The sequence below is a fragment of the Pteropus vampyrus genome, unplaced genomic scaffold, assembly GCF_000151845.1.
Source record: "Pteropus vampyrus isolate Shadow unplaced genomic scaffold, Pvam_2.0 Scaffold115, whole genome shotgun sequence".
Lineage (NCBI taxonomy): Eukaryota > Metazoa > Chordata > Mammalia > Chiroptera > Pteropodidae > Pteropus > Pteropus vampyrus.
Window position 1 is genome coordinate 3,816,811 of NW_011888896.1, and position 24,757 is coordinate 3,841,567.

Consider the following 24,757-nt stretch of genomic DNA (forward strand, 5'->3'; position numbering starts at 1 on the left):
CCTTGCTCAACCAACATAGAGTTAGGAAATCATATTCTAGATTATTGTGAAAATATGAAATACAAACCTTCAGAGAAGAAAAAAATGATGTAGACCAAATTTGCTCTAATGTTCACATTAGAAATATATACACTATAAAGAGGATTTAGTAAAATTAGTAACTACCAATCTTAATTTTAGGTTTATTGACAGATACATTTATAAAATATATTACCAGTGAGATTTTATTATTTTGTACAGTACATTCTATATTTCATACTGGATACTATTGCTTTTATTAAATAAAGACACCAGAATGGGGATTAGGTGCTTTGTCTAAAGCTAATATAGAATCAATCATAAATTTGTGTTAAAAATCAGAATGTTTGTTCTTAGAACCAGTCATTATTGGGTATTAGTGAACAGTAAGGCATTTTAGAAAATCCTCACTAGAAAAAGCTGAAACACACACATTTATCAGAAAATACTTCTTTCTGCTATTCAAGGCCACATCCCGAGGGAAATTCAAAGTGCTAGTCTGTAGGACCAGAGTATTATCTAGTTATTCAATAACAGAGTTATATAGTTGAGTTGTTGAACTGAATTCTATGTTGGTAACTGTGAATAAAAAGTAAATATGTTATTTGACAGTGAAGTTATTTACTCATTTTATATTGATATAATTGGAAATCACAACATAGTTCATCATATCTAGTCCAAGACACTGAAACAAGCATGTTTTTATTTTTTCCAAGTAAAATTCCACTTTGAGAGCAGCACTGCTCTTGTGTTTATCACCCCATCATCTTTCTCACCTCATTCTCCTTATGAAATAGTTTTGCAGTTTGGAGGGGTTGGCCCCATCCCACCTAGCTCAGAAATGAGTGCTGATTGGGTAAAGCTGATCAGTTTAATTTCCTTCCACACAGGGATTTGTTTAGGGAACCCAGACCTGAGCCAATCAACACTTTCCTGCACACAAGAATTGCACAGGGTCCTCTTATGAATGTTAAGCACCAGACTTCTGTGGTCACCGGCCTCTCTTCTAGATATGAAGGAGGATGCACATGGTCGCTGTTACCACTGGCAGCTATCCTGTGTCCCTGAGGGAAGCTGGCCTTTGCAGGATGCTCCAAACAAAAGGAGGTTCACTGAGAATCACAAAGAAACTGACACATGATTTGGAGATGTATCTCTTTATCTTTTGAAGATGTATCTCTTTATCTTTCTCTTATGGAAGACAATAAATCCCTTTAAGCAAGTTTCAGTTCAATTTACTGTTATTTTTAAAAGTCAAAAAAAAAAGTTTCAATATGAACCTATGTCTATTCTTGGGCCTCACATAAGAATCCAAGACAGTAGTAGTCAACTTTAGTGTAATCAAATTGGGATTATTTAAATTTATTTAACATCTTGTCACTTAGTTTATAGTTGTCTTGGTACATTGTAGATACTTTGTAGTTTTATGTTCTAATTGATTGATTAATTCTACAACTGTTTATTATTATTAAGCATTTGCTATTTCACTATCTGTAAGGTGTTGTGCATAAAGCAGTGATAAATATAGTTTCAATACTCAGAGAGTTCAAAGGACTAGTTATGGAGGCAGACAAGAATGTCAAAGAGGCACGCGAAAGTCAAAATGAGAAATCAGAATGAAGGCAAAGGAGGGACACCTAATTCAGAATGGTGGGGTGATGGATAGAAGAAAAGAGGAGGGAACGGCAGATGTCATTAAGACTACTAAAAAGGAGTTACTAACTTTTGTTTTGACCTCTTTGGCAGTATGGCAAAGCCTTGGGGACACATTTTTAGAAAAAAGTTTTTAAATGCATATAATACTTTGGATTACAAAGGAAATATAGTGTATTAAAATAGCTATTGAAATATCTTTAAAAACAAATTTATGATATAGTAATGTATGTGCTTCTTTATTAGCTCATAAAAGAACAAGATCGAGTGGTAGGCATAATTATTAACGCAATTTTGAGATGGTGATGAATGCAAATTATATTTTGAGTTATCTGCAGCGACTGTAATATGATATGAAAATACCTGTGGTTTCTTTTGGTTGCAAAGATACTGATATTGCTAATACTATTGTGGTTTGTGACCTACATTCATAATAGAAGGATGTGCTAAATTTTATTTAGAGGCTTAGTTTGATGTAATTTCCTGGACTTCTGAATTCTATACCAAGTTAAAAACAAACAAACAAAAATCTTGTGCTCAGAAAAAATAAAATTCAAACTTATTTTAGACAGATTGAAGGAACTCGGTGAATGAAATAGAAATTGGTTTGAGACATATGGAACAACCTGTGCAAAGGCATGGAGGCATGAGAGAGATTGAGGGACTGTCAGCAGATTGCTTTGTTAGAATGAAGAATGAATTTGGCATTGTGGTAGGAGGTGAAGCTGAAAAGACCGGCAAAATCTCCTGTCTTTGGGATATGGGTTGATTGTATATTATGGTGATTAAAAGTGATTCTGTCTTTACTGTGTTTGAAATCTTTTGCAAACTCTCCATTGCCTACCATACATAGTCCAAGTTTCATACAGTTTTTCTTTGTAATCTAGTCCATGCTTTTCTTTCTCATGTACCATCACTTTTCTTGTCACATACTATACTCTGATGATTCTCAAATATCATGCTGTATTTAGACGTACTATTCTCTTTACCTTTTCTCATCAGGTGGATAATTACTTCCTGTGCCTCTGTTGTTTCATCTGTAAAATAGGGACTGTAAGTACCCCATAGACATTTTATAGGGATTAAATCAAATAGTTATTTGAAACTTGCTTGGAACAATGCCTAACACATGACAAGTTCTCAGTAAATGGTAGCTGTCATTATCTATATCTTTTCCCCTTTGCCTAATTTGCTAACTCCTACACATTCTTTAAAACCCAGTCTTGACATTACCTCTTCTAGAAAGATTTCATGATCACCTTTCATTTCTTCCAGATAGAATTAATAATATGCTCTTCTTTATTACATCAAGATTTCATATAATTTCAATTCTTACATATTTTACAATGTATTTTAGTCTCATATTGCTATATCATTTCCCCCTATTATACTGTGGCACTCTTAAAAATAAGGCTAATATTATTTTTGAAGTCTCAAGTTTTTTGTTTTAATGGGAGGACACTTAAGAGTTTCCATTATTAGTGGCTGCATGAGTGGCAGCCACTAATAAGTTACTTCACAGATATAATGGTAGACTATTTGGTGTAGGTTTGTGATTATAATAGGATGCTGGCCACTCTTCCTGTACATACTCTTTATATATTGCTGTTTTCAAGGTTTTTTTTTTTTCCTAGATCTTATATTAATTTCTCACTCTACACACTTGCTTGAGTAAGTCAATCACTTCTGCAGCATCAATTACTGTGTAATGATTGGCCTCCTAAATCTTAATCCAGATCTATGATTCTTAAGATTCAAGATATCCAAAACATACACCATCCAACTCCTGAGTAAGCAACAAGAACCTTTAATTTAATATGCCAAAACTTCATTGATTTAAAAAAAACAACAAACTCTTAAACCTTGTCCAGCCTCACTCTTACTAACTTGGTTCATGCTCTCATATCTTATCACCTGAATTACTGCATACTTTAAAAAATTAATTTTTTCTGATTAATAAAAATTAACATTTCTTTTTTGTAAAAATAAATTCAGGCAATGCAGGGAATATGATTTAGCAATTCCATTTTTCTAGAGATAACCACCCGTGTGATATATATAGTCTACCAGACTTTTACATCCAAATAGTAACATATTGTTAATAACTATTCGATTTATGCAGTAATCTCTGTTTCCTTGTCTCTAGAGTAGGCCCCTCACCCCCCCCCGCGCCGTCCCCCCTCATTCCCAGTAATCTGTTCTCAACACATACTTGCTAGGAGATGGAGGTATGGGAAGAGATTTGAGAGAAGCGGCTGTCAAATGAGGCTTTAGAGAGATGAATAGGTTATTGCTAACTTCCTCCCCTCCTTTTCTCCACAGCTTTAGTTATTCTGTCAAGGCTTTATGGATGTCAGATTTACGTTTTTTGTTTGTGTTTTAGAATTTGACATCTGGGTCGAGGTTGGCCAATGAACTAGCGCAGTGGTATTCCAATTGCACAATTATTATTTGCCATTCTTCAGCGTCCTCTCTCCATTCTTAAACTCTGACGCCTGCGGGAAATGAACACATTAACAAATATTGAGTGACCTCCTCTCCCGTTCTGCTGAATAGCCTGTTTTCCAAGGCTAACTCTTCCGATGAGTTTTCTGACCCTTCGACACTAAAATTTGCCTCTCCCTTTTTTGTGCAACCCTGCTCCCCGCAATTTCTTGACTCTGTTCTCTTTTATTGAGCTCCTTTGAGCCAGGGGTGGCGTTTTTAAAATCTAGTTCGGTGTATGGCACAAAGTAGCTGATTAGTAAATATTTATTGAATTGACTGTCCTGTGCATTTCAGTGACATCACATCCTGCGTGCAGGAGGAATGAGTCTTCACTCCTCTGCGGGAGGCCCAGAGGTTGAAGAGTTTAAGTCATTGTTTATACGATGCATCAAATATCTAAATGCTAGCTAAGGTTTCAAAACCGCCACAAGCTGCGCGACCATAGGAAGTGGCAGGTCTCAGCTTTCTAACTTGGGACTCCACCTTGGCGCGGAAACACGCTGCCGGTGAGGTGCGGGGGAGGGAGCGGGCAGCTCACTTATCGCGGTGTTTCCTTCCTTCTCCCTCCCGGGGGAGTTCTCGCGAGAGAAACCAGAGGAAGATGGCCGTGACCTGTTTTTCGCGCTGAGGCTGTGGCAGCGGCAGTGGCGGCGCCTTCGGCGGCGGCGACAAGGATCCTGCTGTCGTGGGCACTTGAGCTCTAGCTCCCCCCAGCGAGCGCGCGTCCTTTCGTGCCTAGGCGAGAGCCGGCTCTTCCTCCGGGAGATGCGTTTGTTCTGGGCTCGGGGGCTCTCTGGGACTTCATGCTGCGAAGGAGGCTCCTGGCCACCGCTCTAATCGCCTTGTGCCGCCGCAGCGCCAGTTCCGTCGCCGGCGGTGAGCCTCCCGGATTCTCTTTCTGTCCCTGGCGGCGATGACCGGGGAGAAGATCCGCTCACTGCGGAGGAACCATAAACCCAGCAAAGAAGAGGGGGACCTGCTGGAGCCCGGGGATGAGGAAGCGGCGGCTGCCCTCGGCGGCACCTTTACTGGAGGCAGGATTGGCACAGGCGGCAGCGGCAAGGGCGGCAAAGCCTGTCACAAGATCTTCAGTAACCATCATCACCGGCTGCAGCTGAAGACAGCTCCGGCCTCCTCCAATCCCCCCGGCGCCCCGGCCCTGCCGCTGCAATATTCCTCCGTAACTACCACCTCCCAGTCCCAGACTCTTCTAGCGGGCACCAACCCTATTGCTCTCGTCGCAGATGGAGACAGTTGCCCCGCACACTACCCGGTGCACGAGTGCGTCTTCAAGGGGGATGTGAGGAGACTGTCCTCTCTCATCCGCACGCACAATATTGGGCAGAAAGATAATCACGGTGAGGAGTGCTCTCCCTTCACCTTTCCTTCCCCGAGCCTAGGAGGTGCCTCCTCAGGCTTCTGGAATTCTAGGCTCGTTTCCATCAGACCCTTTTCCCTTCTTTGCCCATCATCCGGGCCAAATGCCTGTAAATCATGAGGGATTCAGTAATACCATGCCAGTGGTCAGGGGATTGGTTCTTGTGGTCGCAAAGGAATGTTTCCTCCTTGCCCACTTCAAAGTTTCCTTTGAGAAGCTATTTTGTTTATGAGCGACTTCACTGTGTTGAGTCTTGATAATAAGAAGTTTTAGGTTGCCTTCATTCAACCTGGCCTTTTTCCTTTGTTATAGAACTATATTTCTTTCCTTTCCCTTCCCACCTCCCGCCTTAGGATCTTGAAATCGTACAAATGTATTGCCCACCTGCCTTCATTACCCAAGTATAGATCCCAATTTAAGTGCAACTGGTTGTAATTTCTGTCAGCCATAGGTTGTTTCTCTCCCTCCCCCAACCCCCCCACCCTGCTTTTAGGGAACTTAGTTTGATACAAAGTGTCAGCATTTTGTAAGATGGCATATATAGAATGCTTTGATTTCTGATAGCCACACAGTACAGATTTTTGGCATTTGATACCTAAGGCAGAGTGACTTCCGAGTAGCTAAAATTTTGTTGGAGTAGAGTTTTGAGCTTTTTGCTTGTCTTACATAGGTAATTGTTAATAGTACTGTTTCATCTTGATGACTGTGACTAAATATAGGACTGTGGTTTTTCATAGTAACTTCATCGTAGCCTGACAAAATAGTATCGTTTATTATTCAAGGGCTGTCTTTATACTTTTTGCCTTCTCTTAACTCATCAGCTGAATTTTTTGTTTCTTTACTTTTAAAAACATAATGTGATTGAAATGACTTTCAAGCAACAGTAAACTTAATTAAAACTAATATAAACACATATTTTCAATATTTCATAGGCCATTTTAAACGGGGTAGTTGATAAATAATTTTGATAGCTCTATTTTTAACAGAACGTGACTACAGTATACATTCAGTTAGAACACACTCAACTCTGTCCTTAAAAGAATATGACAATGAAATACTTGCCTGTGGAATAATTCCATTGGACTCTAGGCTTATTGAAAAACAGCAAAAATGAAGTTTTAAAAAAAGTAAGATTTCTGTTGGTTGTATAATTTTCTAACAACTGCACTGGTATCCTGAATTTACAGTATTGTAGCAATATCATGACTTGTCATTTATCATAAATCAAATCTCCCCCAAAGTTCCTGAAAACTGCCCCTGGTTTTTTATTTCTACGTTTAATTTATTTAATCATTTTACTATTGTTACATGAAGTATAGTATTGTTTATTGATGGTAATTATATTCTTACTCTTTGAGAAAGAGTTTTTAATGGGAGATGTTTTGTAGCTTTGGGTTATTAGTCAATTCTTAGGAAGTTTTTCAGGACACACTATTAGGAAGTTTATAGTAACTGTAGATATGTTTTATTTTGTGGTCATTGCCTTTGAAAGAAATATCCCTGAAAACAAAAGTTTTCTTTTGAGAGTTAATTCCCTTGGAAGAAGAGATGGCTGGATGTGGCTGACAGCACAGATAGTATAGCATTCTAGAACTGATTTTCTTGATTGATCATAGAAGGTACTGAATTGCAGGATTATTAGGCTTCCTTAATCCATTTTAGGAGTTGGTTTGTTAAAGGATAAATTCTGTTCAAAGTAATCAGAATCCTAAATACACTTAAACTCTTGTCTTTAGCCTGCTGAGATCCACTTTTTAAAGTGCCTTGATAGACCAAATATTAGGGATGTGCTTAGCTACCCTTATATTGTTGATATTTCTGATGAATGTAACTAGTGGTTCATGTACCTCTGAAAAGTATAAATGTTTTTCTCCCTGGAACATAGTTCTCATGTCCTGCAATGAAGTCTCCTAGGAAGAGTAGTTTGTATCTAATGTGCTACTGCTTTAATCCCTTTTCCCCATATAGCTGCATAATTTTTCCATTATGTTAATTTTACTCTTCATATTTTAGTAACCTGGATACTTTTAGATTTTTTAGAATATTTTCATTTCACATTACAAAAGATAAATCCTGTTTAAGTCACCCAGATAAAAACAAGCTATGTATTATATTAGGATTGTTATAACATGGTAAGTGCATAGCAGAATCATACACTCATACAGGTACATAGCAGAGCCATTCAGCCATTCAATACCACATATCACATAGTTTCATATTTACTGTAGAGATTCCTTTTACAACATAATGATGTGATGATGATCATCACTGTCAATTTATCAAGTGTGAGCACTATGCTAAATGTTTACATACATTATCATATTTAATTTTCACAATAACCTTTATTTTAAGGATGGGGAAAGTGAAGCCTAGAGATATAAGAAAACTTTTTAAAGTTGCATACTTAGTATAAGTTGCAAAACTGGGAAATGAACTAATAGCTAGGACTCCAAAGCCCATGATCAACCTCTTTGTAAATACTTCTATTGATCAGGACCCTCTAAGAAGTCAGTTCTAATAATGTGTATGTAGCAGTTTACATATGTATTTCCTCATTTAGTTCTTACAGTAGCCTTGTCGAGAGATTCTGCCATTGGCCAGCTCTCAGAGTTTGTCTCTAGAGCCCAAATCTCTCACTCTTGTTTGTTCTTTGTCTTTTGTACTTAATTACACAGATTAATGGGCTACCTCATTCACATAATAGCTCTTTAGATATTTGACAAGAGCTACCATGTTCTTATCTTCAGGTAAATATTCCTAACTTCTGTATCCATTCTTCATACAAGGTGACTTATGAAGTGCTTAAAATGGTCCCCGAAACTTTGTAAATACTATGTGTGTGTTAGATAAGTAAATGAACATCTTAATCATCTATTAGTGAAATTATGAGTTTGTGAATTTTCCCCTTTGAGGATGGTGCTCAGACTAACCTTACTACTGGAGCTATAGTAGCCTCATATGCAAAGACAAAAAAGAAGTTGTGTTTATTGCTCTAAGCAATATAAATTTAGCAATGTGTGTTACTAAAAACCACACATAAAATAATTAATTCGGTGCAAGATTATGTTAATTTTTTAATAGTGTTCTTAAGTGATTGGCTGTCCTTCCATTCTGTTCATTCTTACATTTATTTTTTTAATCTCAAAAGAGGACTTTTTAAATTTTGTTGTTTTGATCCTTTATTCTGCATCTATAAAGTTTTTTGAATCCTAATTTGGTCATGATTTAGCTCACTATTAGCTCTTTCAGTTTTCAGTGACCTCTAATTGAAAAAGTTTTGTTGGGGTGTGTGTGAGTGTGTGTATGTATGTGCATATATATGTATATATTACAAATTATTGGCAAGTTGAATAAGAGCAAGGATAGAGCTTTATCATTTGGGATAAAATGTTGGTTGAATATGAATTGCTTTTTCTGAACCATCAATTATTTTGAGGAATATTGTATTTGCATTCAAACATAGCTCTTGAAATATAAGTTAAATGCACTAGCAGCCATAACATCATGTATATATTGTGTTCAGATATGCCAAATGATTTTTGGGTGGGTAAAAAAATACATTACATTAAATATACACAAACTTATTAAACTTTATGTCTTCAGTATATCTAGTTATATGCCACTTTTTTCTTTAGTATAGAATTAAAGTTTAAGCCTAAGCCTTTTTTCACATTGTTAAGGTTTTTCTGAATCACTTTTAGCCCAGCCATCTTGGCAACATGCTTTTTAAAAGTAATTGATGCTAATGATTTTTATTTCTCCACCTTTAGAACTGAGAATGTTTGTGAAGCATATGGAAGACTTTCTTGATTTTGACTGCATTTCCTGTGTGTTAAAAACTTGTAATTTTGTTTTTTCTTTTAATTGAGTTAAATATTCTTAGAAGTTAAGCACCTTCTCTTGGATATTAGTTAAAATCTTAGGTGCTAGAGTGATGAAAAGTAGTTAACACATAAATTATTCAAACCAGCCTTTCCTAGATTGTGAAAAATTTCTGATCTCTTCTGAGTGATTCGGCAGTTTGTACTGCCCTGCCTTTAATTACTTTGCCTGGCATGTGACAAGCCATCTTCTGTAGACAGATTAATTTTTATTTTTACTGAGTTGTAGTGTAATTTTTTTTGAAGCTATTGCACACAATTAGAGATTCCAAATTTAAGTTAAAATTCAATTTAGAGAATTCCTGCCAATGCAGGTAACTCATTGGAGTGATAAGGAAATGGTTAACATGTGTAGTATTTCTGCCTGGTAGCTGACAGATTTCTTCAGTCAGAGATTTTAAAACATCCTAATTTTAGAAAGATTAAAAATGTGTGTTTGAGAATTGAGTTAATAGGATAATCTGGTGCTCAAATGGTATGTTTATTCTGTATAAATCCTTAAACTTCCTTTTGATATTATTTTCTCTGCTTTTTGTCACTAAAATCTTCATGATAGATGATACAAAAGAATAATGAATCTGAGAAGAGGCGACTATAAGGCTAAACTTTGCATGGCAAAAAAAATTTCGAACTAAGCCTTGGGTGAACAGTTTTAGCCAGGAGGGTAAAAATGATGGTACATCTTTAACAGAACACTAGTAATTATGTCTGTTCTTGTGTTTTGTAGTCTTTTCTGAACTTTATTTTTGAAAGGCAGGCCTCCTTTAGAAAAGAAGTCATTTCTGGAGGCCCAAGATAATCCATTAAAGTGTTATATTCCTTCACTGGGTAGAAGGGTGATTTGGCAATGAATCCTGTCACTGTGCTCGTCTATTGGGTTGATTCAGTTGATCTTAATGACTGTATGAATATAACTCTTCTCCCGTGTGCATCTCCAACATAGTAGGACGTTCCATGAATTAGGTGGCTTTGTTTCCTGATGGCATCATCATTAGCACTATAGAATACGATTACCACTTACAATTGTGAAATGAACACACATCTGTAGAGCTACCTCTGCAGAGGGTAAGAGGAATTCTCTTCTCTCATTTCCTGTCTTGAGCTACAATAGGAGTAGGAATTATAACCTTCATTTGGCAAAAAAAAAAAAAATAAAATAAAATGAGCATTTATTGACAGGGCTGTGTTTCGGGCATCCTCAATGAGGCAGGACAATTCTGGAGGGCTCATTAAGGAATTGAGTATCTTTGCCTCAAGTTAATGTCATTCTTAAGTCATAGAAATCTATGTAATTGTCAGGATGTTTTGGGTTCTAGAAAATGAGTGTAATTTCTCAAAAATTGGATGGAGGCTGGGCAGACAAACTGTATGTTTTTGTTCATGTACCATTTATTTCATTGGGGAGAGATGGAAAATCAGTTTTAGTGCAAAATTGAAGCATGTAAAATCAGATTAGGAAAAAGGAAAAAGGATTTTTTTCTAACTGAAGATTATGAGTGGTGCTATCAGGATATGTGAAGTTTAACTGTGTGATTTAGTTGAGTTTCATCTAAAGCCTGTTACAATTGTTGCAATCTGAAAGATTATCGGCAAAACTAGAAGACCATCTCTGTATTTGGAATCATATCTCAGTTTGAAGTTATGCTTCTCTACAAACTGGTTTTTATGAAATTTTAATACCTATTAAAATCAACATTTAGCTCTCACTTTTGGTGTTAAGACCTTCTAGAAGGAAACTTTCTTGTTTTTGAGGTTTAGATAGGACCTCACTTGAGGTTTTATCTGATACTTGAATTTATACTTCCTGTCAGTCTGAGGTAAGGTTAGGCATCTGTGGTCCGCTGCTGGTGTAACTCAGTTCAGTGCTGGTGTAACTCAGTTCAGTCGTAGATATCTATCAGGCATGTTGGTGCATGATCTCTCTTAACTCAGCACTGTACTGAATTCTGTAAAACCACATGTGCAGTCTTACATATCGTCTAATGCATGTATAGCCTTTGGTTAGCTTTCATAATCATGTGGAGATCTGCATTGTCCTGGGGTGAAATGTTTTTTGGAGAGTAAAAACATTTTAACATTATTCTGAGGAATTTTTTTTCTTTGTTTATTCCTTTATATAACAGGTATATCCTGAGCTCCCAATTTGTGATAAATTGTTTTAGATGCTAGGGTTGCAGAAGTGAAGAAAACAGACAAAGCCCCTGCTCTCATGGAGCTTATATTTTAAAGAAGAAAGATAAATAATAAACCAATAAAAAATGGTAATGATAAATATAGAGTAAAGTAAAGGCAGTTGAGGAGGATAGAGAGTGCTGGGAGTAGAGAGGAGGGAAGGTAAATAATTTCGTTGAAGTCAAGGTCAGGGAAGACATCAATGATAAAGGAAAGTTAAGCAGTTACCTAAAGAAAATTAGGGAGCAGATATCTGGCTGAACAGAGTTTCTGGCAGAGAATAGCAAATGCAAAGGTGCAATGTTCAAGCAATAAGAAAGCGGCTATTGTGGCTGGAACAAGGAGACAGTGGTAGAAGATAGGAGATTTGAGAAGTAGTAGAAGGCATAAGCATGTAGAACGTTTCTAGAATATTTTTAAGGATTTTGGCTTTTACTCTGAGCAGCATAGAAAATGATTCAAGGGTCTTGAGCAGAGGAGTAACACAATCTGATTTTCAAAGGCTCACTGTGGCTGCTGTATGAAACATACAGGTGGGCAAGGGTCAGTTTAGCATGCTATTTTTTAATAAGTGGGGTAACTGGAAATAATGAGATGGTAGGGCTGGTTAGGAGTTGAAGATGGATTGGATATAATTGTGCATATATGAGTTTTAATCTATAGTATAGAACCATTTATGACAAAATAGAAAAATTCTGTTATGCTTGCTTGAATATGACTTGAAGGTATAGAAGCTGGAGCTATGTTTTGTTTTAGTTCTTGCAATTTCCTGCTTTGCTTCCTAGTTAGGGGGCACATCAAGTAAAAACTATTCTTATAATAATACAAAATCATTGCTTGCCTTTCTCACTGGGCTGACATTTTTGCTGATGGTACAAAAGCAGTAGTAGTAAAATTGTTGGAACCTTAGTATGAATCAAGGCACCAAACTGCTAGTAGACATTGTATTGTTCACTGTCATGTACATGCAGAAAAGGAACATTTTAATGTCTTGGATGAAGCTGTAGAAATGATTAATTTTATTAAGTATTAATCTTGATATTTTTCATGACATAATGTGGATTATTCATGATTTCCTCTGCATACTGATGGAAAAATAAGGGAAAACATTTGTGCAGTTGTTAGAGTTGTAAACCAAACTAACTTTTGTCATGGAACATCAGTTTTTACTAAAAATAAACAAACAAAATAACACTTTATAGACAAACTATGGTTATTTCAATTTGGAATATTTGCTAGACAGTTTTTAGAAAACGAATTAAGTGAGCCTGTGACTTCAAGAAAAACAATTGACCGTTATTTGTTGCCAGTAAAAAAAATCAAAACTTTGAAATGAAAATCAGAATTTGGAAAAGTTGTCTCTGTCGTTCTAAGCTTGACAGCTTCCCAGTATTTAAAGGCTGTTCTGGTCAGATTGGTAATATTACCAAATATGCTTGTTTTGATTTTGTGTGATAAAATGTGTTGACGTTTAGAAGATCTGCATAACTCAGTTAACTGATATTTTTCAGATGATCAGTGCATGATGTTACAAATTCCTGTATCAGTAAAAGATCTATTCAAGTGCAAACCAATGGATTTCAGTGTGACATAGTACAAAAAATTTATTGATGTGATTTTAGATTTCACATTGCAATTAACTTTTAAGATAGGACCACTTGCTGAATTTTGGCATAGTATCAAGGAATATACCCAAATATTTGAAAAGTTTATTAAAATATTATTTTTTCTATTACATATCTTCTAATCTGGATTTTCTTCATATATTTCAAACCAAAACAACTTTTACACCTGATTGAATGCAGAAAAAGTTTTAAAAATCCAGCTGTCTTCTATTAAGCCAGACATTAAAGGAATTTATTTTAATTTTTAATTAAAGAATTTAAACTAGCACCACTTCTTGGGGTCTTCAATAATTCTTAAGAGTGTGAAGGATTCTTGAAACCAAAATGTTTGAAAACTGTTGGTTTAGTTAAAAAAAAAAATGATTTTAGAATCATGACTCCCACAATTTCTAGGTGTGTAATTTTAGAAAATAACTATTACTAGCTTTATTTTTCTTACCTGTGAAATAAGAATAAGATTTGTCTCACAGGGTTATTGAGCAAGTTAAATAAGATATTATATAAAGTATATAGCATAGTGCTGGACACATATAATAGATGTCCCATAAATGCTAGCTATTTGGTTGGTAATTTACATACTTTGATACTATAGTGTTCTTAATGTTACAGGAATGTTTTTTACTCATTTGACAAAACAGTTAAATTTTGTTTATCAAATTAGAACTAAAGCATCTAATTTTTCAGATTTTAAAACTATTGTGAAAAGTTGGCATAGAAGGTTATTTTAAAGTGTTTGGTATTCTTTGTGTAACAAATTAGCTTTAGCAGCAGATCGAGGACTTAAAAACTGAGGGGATAGTAAATGAAGGTGACTAGGATATTTGAGCCCTTAGTTTCAGGATATACTTGGTCAGTAAAGTAAATGTAGTTGGCTACATGAAGATGATATTGTTGATTATTTTGCATTCAAAATATTGAAATCACAGCATGTAATTTGGTGTCCTTCAACGTAGTATGTATTTCTGATTACGTTCTTACCTGTAAAATGAGAGGAATTGGATTGTTGAACTCAAAGTCATTTCTAGTTTGTGAATATTTTGGAAATGTGATTAATTTGGATTTGTAATAGGAAGTTAAATTTTTAACTTCAGTAGGTACTGATGCTTTTACTCTTTTATCTATATGTTCGGGGGGTGGGGTGTTTAAGAAAACAGTAATTACCTAAGTGTGTCTTTACTAACCCAGTTACCTTCCTTGGCAGTAACTAGTGTTATTTCCTTGTTTTCTTTTTCAGTTACCATTTAGAGCATGGGAAGTTAAGAAAGAGAACTAGTACTACCTTTTCTACTATGAGGACAAAAATAGATACTCAGAAATTTATATGTTTGATTTTAAATCAATCTCTCCCGCCTCCTCCCCCACCAAGTCATTTATATCTCCAGCCTAGACTTCTTGGAGTTCCAGGTTTTGTAATCTCTCTACTTGGAAATCTCAGAGATATTTCAAAATATGCTTGTCCAAAATGGAGTTATAATTTTCCACCTCATCTCTTCCCAACTGACCACACAGTCTTTTAGTAGATCATGTCTTTATTCAGTTGCTTGAGCTTCCATCATTGGGATCACTCTTTGTCTCACCCCCTTCTCTTACCTATACATATCAATTAACAAGTTATTTCAAATCAGTCTACTTTCTATCTCTGTTGCCACCACTTTGAGACCAACCAATTTTTATTATCTTTTCCTCAGAATACTGCACCAGACCCATAACTGGTCTCCCTGTGTCTCCCTCTATTCCGTTCTCTATAGGGTAATGAGTGATCTTAAAATGTAATTTGTATTATGTTATGTCTTTGCTCAAGATCCTTTAATGCATTCTCCACTTAAAAGTAAGTTTATATTTTTTACCATGATTTAGTCCATGCCTCCTTCTCTGTTATAATCTTGTAAAAATCTCTCCTTTTCTGTGTTCTGGCCATACTTGGTTTTTTTTTTTTTTTTTTTTTTTTTCCTCCAGTTCCTTGAATATGCCAGGTTATTTCTGTCCTCGGTCTGGAATGCTTTTCTTTTCATTCTTTTATTTCTTAGTTCCTACTTAGCTTTTAGATCTCATTTTAAACATTAGCCTTTAAGAGAAATTTTCCTGACTAAAGTATCAAAAAGTATGTTTCCCTTTATTATTTTCAATGTTAGTCTTTTGTTACTTTTCTTAATACCTGTCACAGTCTATTCCGTTTTATTTTTCTTTTACTCTCTTTTATGAATATAAGCTCCATTAGGGCAGGAATTACTTCTAGCTTGTTAATAGTTGAATCTCTAATGTCTAGCACTATGTCTGCCACATAGTAAATTTTTACTGAAATTTTTACTGAATGAAAATGAATGGATTTTACTCCTGGGTAAAATGTTGGAGAAATAACAGGACCTATGAACTCCTTTTCTGACTTTACATTAAAATATAAAAATGACACTAGAATCAAGTATACCAGATTATGACAGAAATTTTTAATAACACTAATGTGATTATATACAGAAATTACACTGATGACTGACAGATGTTTATATTGGAAACAATGCAATATGACGTGAAACCTTTATGGATTAGAGCAAGGGTCTACAAACAATTAAAAGGAAAGATAGTAAATATTTTAGGCTTGTAGGCCATACCATCTCTTGCACAAAAGTAGCCATAAACAGTTCATAAACAATTGGTACATGGCTGTGTTCCAGTAAAGCTTAATTTATGTCACATCCTTGAATTAGAGGATGATAAAGTTTCTAAAACAGTAAACAGATGGCAAGAGCAATTTTGTGCCCTATAGCAAGCCTACTCCTTCCTGTTGCCTTCATTTATTGCTATCATTAGTACTCATAACAATAGGAAAATATCTAGGTATTTTTAGTCTCTTATTTTAGATTGAGATATTCACACCAAAGAAGCAAGTGGGCAAGAAAGATTATTTAAGTCTAGAACTAGACTAACCTGAGTGATGGTTATTAAAGTAAAATAGGAAGTCTAGTAAAAAGGCCTTTGTAAATAAAAACATTAAAAAAATATATGTACCTTCCATCCACAGATAAAAAACAAAATGGAATAATGAAAATAATCAAAATAGAAGAAAATAAGAAAGATGAGAAAAAGGAATATAGAACCGGCAGGACAAATAGAAAATACAAAGCAGGATGGTAGATTTAATCCCCAATATATCAGTAAGTATACTACATGAAACTGGATTAAAATTCCAGTCAAAAGACAAATATTATTGTACTGTATGAAAAACACTTCACCACATGTAGTTGGAAACATCTAAATTTTGATGTATAAAAGTTGAAAATGAAAGGATTGAGTTATATATTTCATGCAAATATTAATCCAAGTAAGTTGTTATAGTCGTATTAACATCACAGTGGGTTTTAAAGCAGAAAATATCTGAGAGATGCCTCATAATGAAAAATCGGTCAATGAACCAAGAAAATAGATTTAATTTGTATTTAATAACATAGCCTGAAAATATGTGAAGGAAAAATTGCTAGAACTACAAGAAGACATAGAAATTCACAATTACAGTGGGATATTTTAACATTCTTCCTTCCAATAAGCCAGCAAGAACAAAAAAGATACGAATGACACAAAAACTGGATCTAGTAGATTTATATCAACTGCTGCATCCAGCAACTACAAAGTACATGTTCTTTTCAAGGATAGAGAAAGCATTTATAAAAATTGACCAGACTTGAATTCTGGTAAGGATGGCAGAGCAGGTAAATAACTATGCTTGCCTTCTCCCATGACTGCATTAAAATTGCAACTAAAATATAGAACAGTAAACCTGGAGAACCATCTGAAGATTGAATAGAACTCCTATAACTAAGGATATAAAGAAGAGGCCACGTTGAGACTGTTAGGAGGAACGGACACACAAAGTGGGCTGGTCCAGCACCCACGTGGTGGTTGAGCATCGAGCAGGATATCTCAGCTGTGGACGTCCCCCCTGAGGAGCGATGGGCCTCAGCCCCACACTGGGGCTCCCCAGCCCAGGATTTCAGTGCCAGAAAGAGTAATCCCTACAAAATCTAGCTGTGGAAATCAGTATGGATTCTGACCATCTGGGTGAAACAGAAGCCTATTGGAAACCCTGTTGTCTCCTTAAAAGGCCTGCACACAGACTGACTTACAGGCACTCCCCTGGCCTCTGGCAGAGGGACAGCAGCTCGGGAGGCACCAGAGACATATAAGAAAAGATTGAGTTGTGTGGCATCAGGGTGAGGGCTGGAGTGATAGTTACCATTATCCCTGTGTTGAGCCCTCCTCCTGTGCAATCTACAAGTGGGCACATCTTGCCTGTGTTGAGCCCTCCCCCAAGACAGCCAAATCTGAATCTGCATTGGCTTGGTGAACTCAGCTCACTCCACCGCGGTGATTCTCTGAGACCCTGCCTCATCCAGCTTGTGCATTGCCTGAAGCATTTTTGTAGCTGGGCAGCCAACCCCACCCAAGCTGCAGTATTTCTTGAACAAGTCTTGGTGGTATGTGGGCCTGATGTAGCCAGCAGCTGGCCTCGATGTGATCTGAGATTTCTGCGAGTGGCCACAGGCTCAGTACTGGCACCAAATCTGAATCTTTACTAACCTGGGGAACACCACTTGCTTCACCCTGCTGATTCCCTCAAACCCTGCTTCATCCAGCTCTGGTACCCCAGAGGCTCATTCAGCTGCTGTACCTTACACGCAGCTGTTAGACAGCCTCAGACGTGGGGATGCCCTGGGCCTTTGGCTGAGCTTCCTCAGGCTCGGTACTGGTGTCAGTTGGCCTTGGTTTGCCACGTGGCTTCTTCCACATAACTCCAGGTCCAGCTCAAGCAGCAACCATACACAGATAGCTTTGTAGCTCCTACCAGGTAGCCCTGGGCTGGTCACAGGCTTGGGACCTTGGTCTGCATGGGAGCCCCTCCCAAGGGGCTCCAGAACAAGCATACCTGGAGACTGGCATTAGACCTCAACAGAACACCACCAGATTATCTCCATAGGTGTCACACCCAAACCATGGTCTAAACAGGCATACCAACCTGCTGTGGTGAACTGCACTCCATAGGTCAGCCCCCACAGAGTAGGTCATATGTTCTGAGTGTGGCCAGTCTCCACAGCCAGTCAGCCTGAGACTCAGTCCCACTCACTGATATGCTAACAATAATTAAAGCTCAACTACAACAGGAAGGTACATATAATCACACAAGGCTCATTCCTGATCACCTGGTGCAGGTGATCAAGGATACTGCGCCACTGGGCCACAGAGGGCACTTACGACATCAGGCCACTCAGCGAAGACTGGGAGATGTAGCAGGTCTACCAAATACATAGAAATGAACACAGAGAGGCAGCCAAAATGAGAAAACAAATGTCCCAAATGAAAGAATAGGAGAAAACTCTAGAAATAAAGAACTAAATGAAATGAAGGCAAGCAACCTACCAGATACAGAATTCAAAACACTGGTTATAGGGATGCTCAGTGAACTTAGAGGAAGAACAGGTGAGCTCAGTGGGAACTTCAACAAAGAAATGCATAAAAAAGGACCAAAGCCATAAAAAAGAACCAGTGAAATGAACACAATAACTGAAATATAGAATAGTAGGAATCAATAGTAGATTGGATGAAGCAGAGGATTAAATCAGTGATTTGGAAGATAAGGTAGCAGAAAACACCCAATTGGAACAGCGAAAAGAAAAATAAAAGATAGTTTAAGGGGCCTCTGGAACAACTGACGATAAGAAAACAGGATCCATACATATGCTGGCTACAAGAAACCCACTTCAGATCAAATGACAAACTGAAAGGGATGGATAAAGATATTTCATATAAATGGAAATGAAAAAAAATCTGGGGTAGCAATACTTAGACAAAATAGACTTTAAACAGAGGCCGTATAAGAGACAAAAGGATCCACCCAACAAGAGAATATAACTCTACTAAACATTTATGCACCCAACATAGGAGCACCTGAATCTATAAAGCAAATATTGACCAACATTAAAGAGAAATTGATAGTAATACAGTCATAGTAGGGGACTTTAACACTGCATTGATAATAATGGACAGATCTTCTAGACAAAATCAATGGGGAAACAGCCTCCTTAAATGATACAGTAGACTAGATAGATTTAATTGATATTTTTAGAGTGTTTCACCCCAGAGCAGCAGAATATACATTTTTGTGACATGCACAGGAAACATTTTCCAAGATAGACCACATGATAGGTCACAAAACACGTCTAAGAAGAGAAGATTGAAACATATCAAGCATCTTTCCTGACCACAATTGTATGAAACTAGAAATCTGTTATAAGATAAAAAACTGAAATATACACAAACACATGGAAGCTAAATAATGTGCTACTAAATAACGAATGGGTTAACAAAGAGATCAAGACAGAAATCGAAAGATACCTTGAGACAAATGAAAATGAAAACATAAATACCCCACGTCTGTGAGATACAGTGAAAGCAGTCCTAAGAGGGAAATTCATAGCAATACAGGCTTACCTCAAGAAACAAAAATCTCAAACAATCTAACCTTACAGTTAAAAGAAATAGAAAAAGAATAGCAAACAACCCAGTGTGAGTAGCAGGAAGGAATAAAGATCAGAGCAGAAATAAACAAAATAGAGTCCAGAAAAACAATACAAAATGTCAGTGAAACCAAGAGCTGGTTCTTTGAAAGGATAAACAAAATTGATAAACCTTTCGTCAGACTCATCAAGTAAAAAAGAGGACTCAAATAAAACCAGAAATGAAAGAGGAGAAGTAACTACGGACTCAACAGAAATACAAAGGATTATAAGAAAATACTATGAGCATTTATATGCCAGTAAATTGGACAACCTGGTAGAAATGGATACATTCCTAGAAACATACAATCTCCCAAGACTGGGTCAAGAAGAAACAGAAAATCTGAACTGATTACTACTAATGAAATCAAATAAGTAATCAAAAAACTCCAAACGAGCAAAACTTCTGGATCTAATGGCTTCACAGGTGAATTTTACTAAATATTCAAAGAAGAATTAACACCTAATTCTAATAATAATAGTTCTCAAACTATTCCAAAAACTTCAGAAGAGGGGAGGCTTCCAAGCTCATTTTATGAGACCATTACCCTGATTTCAAAACCAGACAAAGACATTACAAAAAAAATTACAAGCCGATATCCCTGATGAGCATAGATGCAAAAATTCTCAACAAAATATTAGCATTCACCAAGACATTAAAAAGATCATACCACGATTAAATGTGCTTTATACCTGGGACATAAAGTTGGTTTAATACCTGCAAATCAATTTATGTGATACACCACGTGAACAAATAGATAAGAGTCATATATCACTAGATGTAGAAAAAGTGAGAAAATCTAGCATCCATTTGTGATAAAAACTCTCAGCATATTGAGAATAGAGGGAACATACTTCAACATAATAGAGGCCGTATATGACAAACCCATGGCTAACATACTCAATGGGGAAAAAATTAAAGCATTTACTTAAGATCAGGAACAAGGCAAGAGTATCTACTTGCACCATGTGTATTCAACATAGTATTGGAAGGCCTAGCCCCAGCAATCAGACAAGAAAAAGAAATGAAAGTCATTCTGATTGGAAAGGAAGAAGTAAAACTCATTATTTGCAGATGACACGGTGCTATATATATAGAATACTCTCTAAAGATTTCACCAAAAAACTGTTAGAACTGATAAATGAATTCAGTAATGTAGCAGGATACAAAATTAATATTCAGAAATCAGTTGCATTTTTATACACCAATAATGAACTGTCAGAGAAATTAAGAAAACAATCCCATTTACATTGCATCAAAAACAATAAAATACCTGGGAATAAATTTAACCAAGGATGTAAAAGACCTGTACTTGGAAAGTTATAAGTCACTGAAGAAAGAAACTGAAGAAGACACAAATAAATAAAAGCATATACTGTGCCCATGAACAGGAAGACAATATTAAAATGTCTATACTACCCAAGGCAATCTATAGATTCAATACAATCCCTATTAAAATTCCAATGTCATTTTTTCATAGAACTAGAACAAATAATCCTAAAATTTATATGGAACCATTAAAGACCCTGAATAGCCACAGCAATCTTGAGAAAGAAGAACAAAGATGGAGGTATTATAATACCTGATATCAAACTATATTACCAGGCCAACAGTAATGAAAATAGCATGGTAGTGGCATAAAAACAGACATCAATGGAACAGAATAGAGTACCAAGAAATAAATTCATGCCTACATGGTCATTTAGTCTATTACAAAAGAAACACAAATATACAATGGTGTAAAGGTAGTTTAATAAGTGGTGCTGGAAAAACGATAAATACACGCAAAAAAAAAAAAAAAAAGCTAGACCACCTTCTTACACATTATTCAAAGAATAAACTCAAAATGCATTAAAGACTTAAAGTAAAGCCTGAAATAATAAAACTCCTAGAAGAAAACATAAGCAGTAAACACTCTGATGTTGTTCTTAGTAATATATTTTTTTATGATATATCGTCTCAGGCAAGAGAAAGAAAAGAAAAAATAAATGGGACTACATCAAGCTAAAAAGTTTTTGCCCAGCAAAGGAAATTATCAACAACAAAAAAGACAACCTACTGAATTGGAGAAGGTGTTTGCCAATGATACATCTGATAGGGCATTAGTATCCAAAATTTATAAAGAACTCATACAAGTCAACACAAAAACAATCCAGTTAAACAATGAGCAGAGGATCTGAATAAGCTTTTCTCTAAAAGGTACATACACATGGCCAATAGCCATATGTGACTAATGTTCAATGTGACTAATCATCAGAGAAATGCAAATTAAAATCACAATGAGATATCTCCTCGCACCTGTTAGAATGGCAGGCATCAATAAATCAAAAAACAAGCATTGAAAAGCAACATAGTACACTTCCATTAATACTGAGGCGGAGAAAGAGCCCATTAAACACCATGAACAATCAAGGTGACAAGGCATCTCAGAAAGAAAGACAAAAATCTCCAGAAAATAATCTTACAGACATAGAAATATGTGACTAAAATGACAGAGAATTTAGGATGGATTCTGAAAAAAATGAGATCAAAAACAAATCATATCAACAATTTCAGGAATTGAAAAATCAACTAGATGAGAAGAGCAAGGAGCATGAAATCCTCAAAAAGAACCAAATAGAACTTCTGGAGATGAAGAATACAATGTAAGAGCTGAAAAATGAAATAGCAAGCTTGAGAAATAGAGTCGACCAAATGGATGAAGGATTAGTGATATCGAAGACAGAAATCTAGAAATGCATCAGAAGGAAGAAGAAAGAAACCGAAGAATGAAAAATAATGAAAGAGAAATACAAGAAGTAGCTGATACCATCAGGAGAGGAAACATAAGAATAGGCATTATCAAAGGCGAGAAAAAGGAGTAGGAACTGGAAAGCATTTTTGGACAAATCGTGTACGAGAATTTCCCAAATCTAAGGAATAAACCGGAGCTTGGAATTCAAGAAGTTGACACAACATCCCATTATCTCAACCCAAAAAGGCCTTCACCAAGACACATGGTATTAAAGTTATCAAAAATCAACAACAAAGAATTCTCAAGGCAGCCAGAGAGAAGAAAATGGTAACATATAAAGGTAAACCCATTAGATTATCATCAGACTTCTCAGCACAAACCTTACAAGTCAGAAAGGAATGGAATCGAATATTTACACTATTAAGTGAGGAACTACCAGCCTAGAATAATGTATCCAGCTTAGCTCCCCCTTAGATATGAAGGAGAAATTAAGACCTTTCCAGACATAGAAAATTTGAGGGAATTCTCCAATACAAGACCTGCACTACAGGAAATACTGAAAAGGGTCAGCTCACCTAAAACAATGACAATATATACATAATTAGGAGTAACGCGACTATCAGGCAAATAGAAGCAGAGGAGTACAACCCTTACTAAGGGCATTATAGCTTAAATAATAAGTGAATTGTTATAACGATAGCAATGAACGTTCAGCATACATAGGGACAAATTGAGGGGAAGGTTCAAAAATCCACATTCACAAAGGGGAATGGAAATAAGGCATGCGCAGAAGAAAATGCATGACTGTATATATATAAATATTCATATTCGTAATGGTAACCACACATCAAAGATTCAGAACTAAAGTATATAACACAAAACAAGAAGAACCAGAGGGAAAACCCATAAAAGCCAACCAAAATAAAACAGAAACAAAAAGACAAGGAAGCAATGGAAAGATTGAGCAAGTAGAAAGGAAAGATAAAATGGCTCTAAGAAGACCTCATGTTTCAATAATCACCCTAAATGTAAATGGACTGAACTCACCAAAAAAAAGGCACAGAGTTGCAGAATGGATCAAAAAAACAAAACCCAACCATATGCTGCCTCCAGGAGACACATCTCAGCTCCAAAGACAACTATAGACTCAAAGTGAAAGGGGGGAAAATGATATTTCAAGCAAATGGCATTCAGAGAAAAGCTGGAGTAGCGATACTAATATCAGACGAACTAGACTTCACAATTAAACAGGTAAAGATATGGAGAGACACTTCATAATGATAAAGGAAATCATGCACCAAGAAGACATAACAATTATTAATATCTATACTCCCAATCAGGGAGCCCCGAAATATGTAAAGCAATTACTAACAACTAAAGGGAGAAACAGACCAAAACACATCATAGTAGGGGACTAAATATCCCACTGTTGGATATGGACAGATCATCCAAACAGAAAATCAATAAGGAGATAACATTAAATGATACATTAGACCAACTGGACATAATTCACATTTACAGAGCCTTTCATCCCCAAACAGCTGTTTATACATTCTTCTCTCGTGCACATGGAACATTCTCAAGAATTGACCACATCCTGGGACACAGAGATAGGCTCAACAAATATAAGAGAGTTGAATCATACAAACCATATTCTCTGATCATAATGCTTTGAAACTAGAGATCAACTGCAAAAAGAAAGCAAGAAGAACCACAAATACAAGGAGATTAAACAACATGCTACTGAAGAATAACTGGGTCAGAGAAGAAATAAAAAAGAGATCAAGAGATACATAGAAATGAATGATAATGATATTACAACGTAACAAAACTTTTGGGACACATTAAAACTGGTCATAAGAGGAAAGTTCATATCATTACAGGCCTATCTCCAAAAACAAGAACGAGCCCAAATAAACAACCTAACGCTTCATCTTAAAGAACTAGAAAAGGAAGAACTAATGAAGCCTAAAGTCAGCAAAAGGAAATAATCAAAATTAGAGTAGAAATAAATGAAATTGACAACAAAACAAAACAAAACAAAAAACAAAAAATAAATGCAACAAAGAGTGGGTTCTTTGAGAAGATTAATAAAATTGACAAACCCCTGGCTAGACTCACTAAAGAAAAAAGAGAAAGGACACAAATAAACAAAATCAGGGATGAAAGGGGGGAAATTACGACAGACACTGCAGAAATACAAAGGATCATATAAGAATACTATGAAAAAGTATATAACACCAAATTTAACAACATAGAAGAAATG

General features: G+C 36.0%; 1 protein-coding gene across 2 annotated transcripts in view; it reads left to right on the top strand.

Annotated features, from left to right (window-relative positions):
* The first annotated feature begins 4,605 nt into the window (after positions 1-4,605).
* The window catches only part of ANKRD13C (ankyrin repeat domain 13C), a 70,914-nt gene continuing 50,762 nt past the window's right edge, over positions 4,606-24,757 (top strand). Inside the window, exons 1-2 of one of the 2 annotated variants that reach the window (XM_023533899.1) lie at positions 5,323-5,516; positions 16,231-16,363. In XM_023533899.1, coding sequence (XP_023389667.1) covers positions 16,285-16,363 — 79 coding nt within the window. In that variant the 5' untranslated portion in view covers positions 5,323-5,516; positions 16,231-16,284. Of the gene's footprint in view, positions 5,517-16,230; positions 16,364-24,757 lie in introns of both variants that reach the window. The other variant, XM_011365707.2, reaches the window with a different exon arrangement.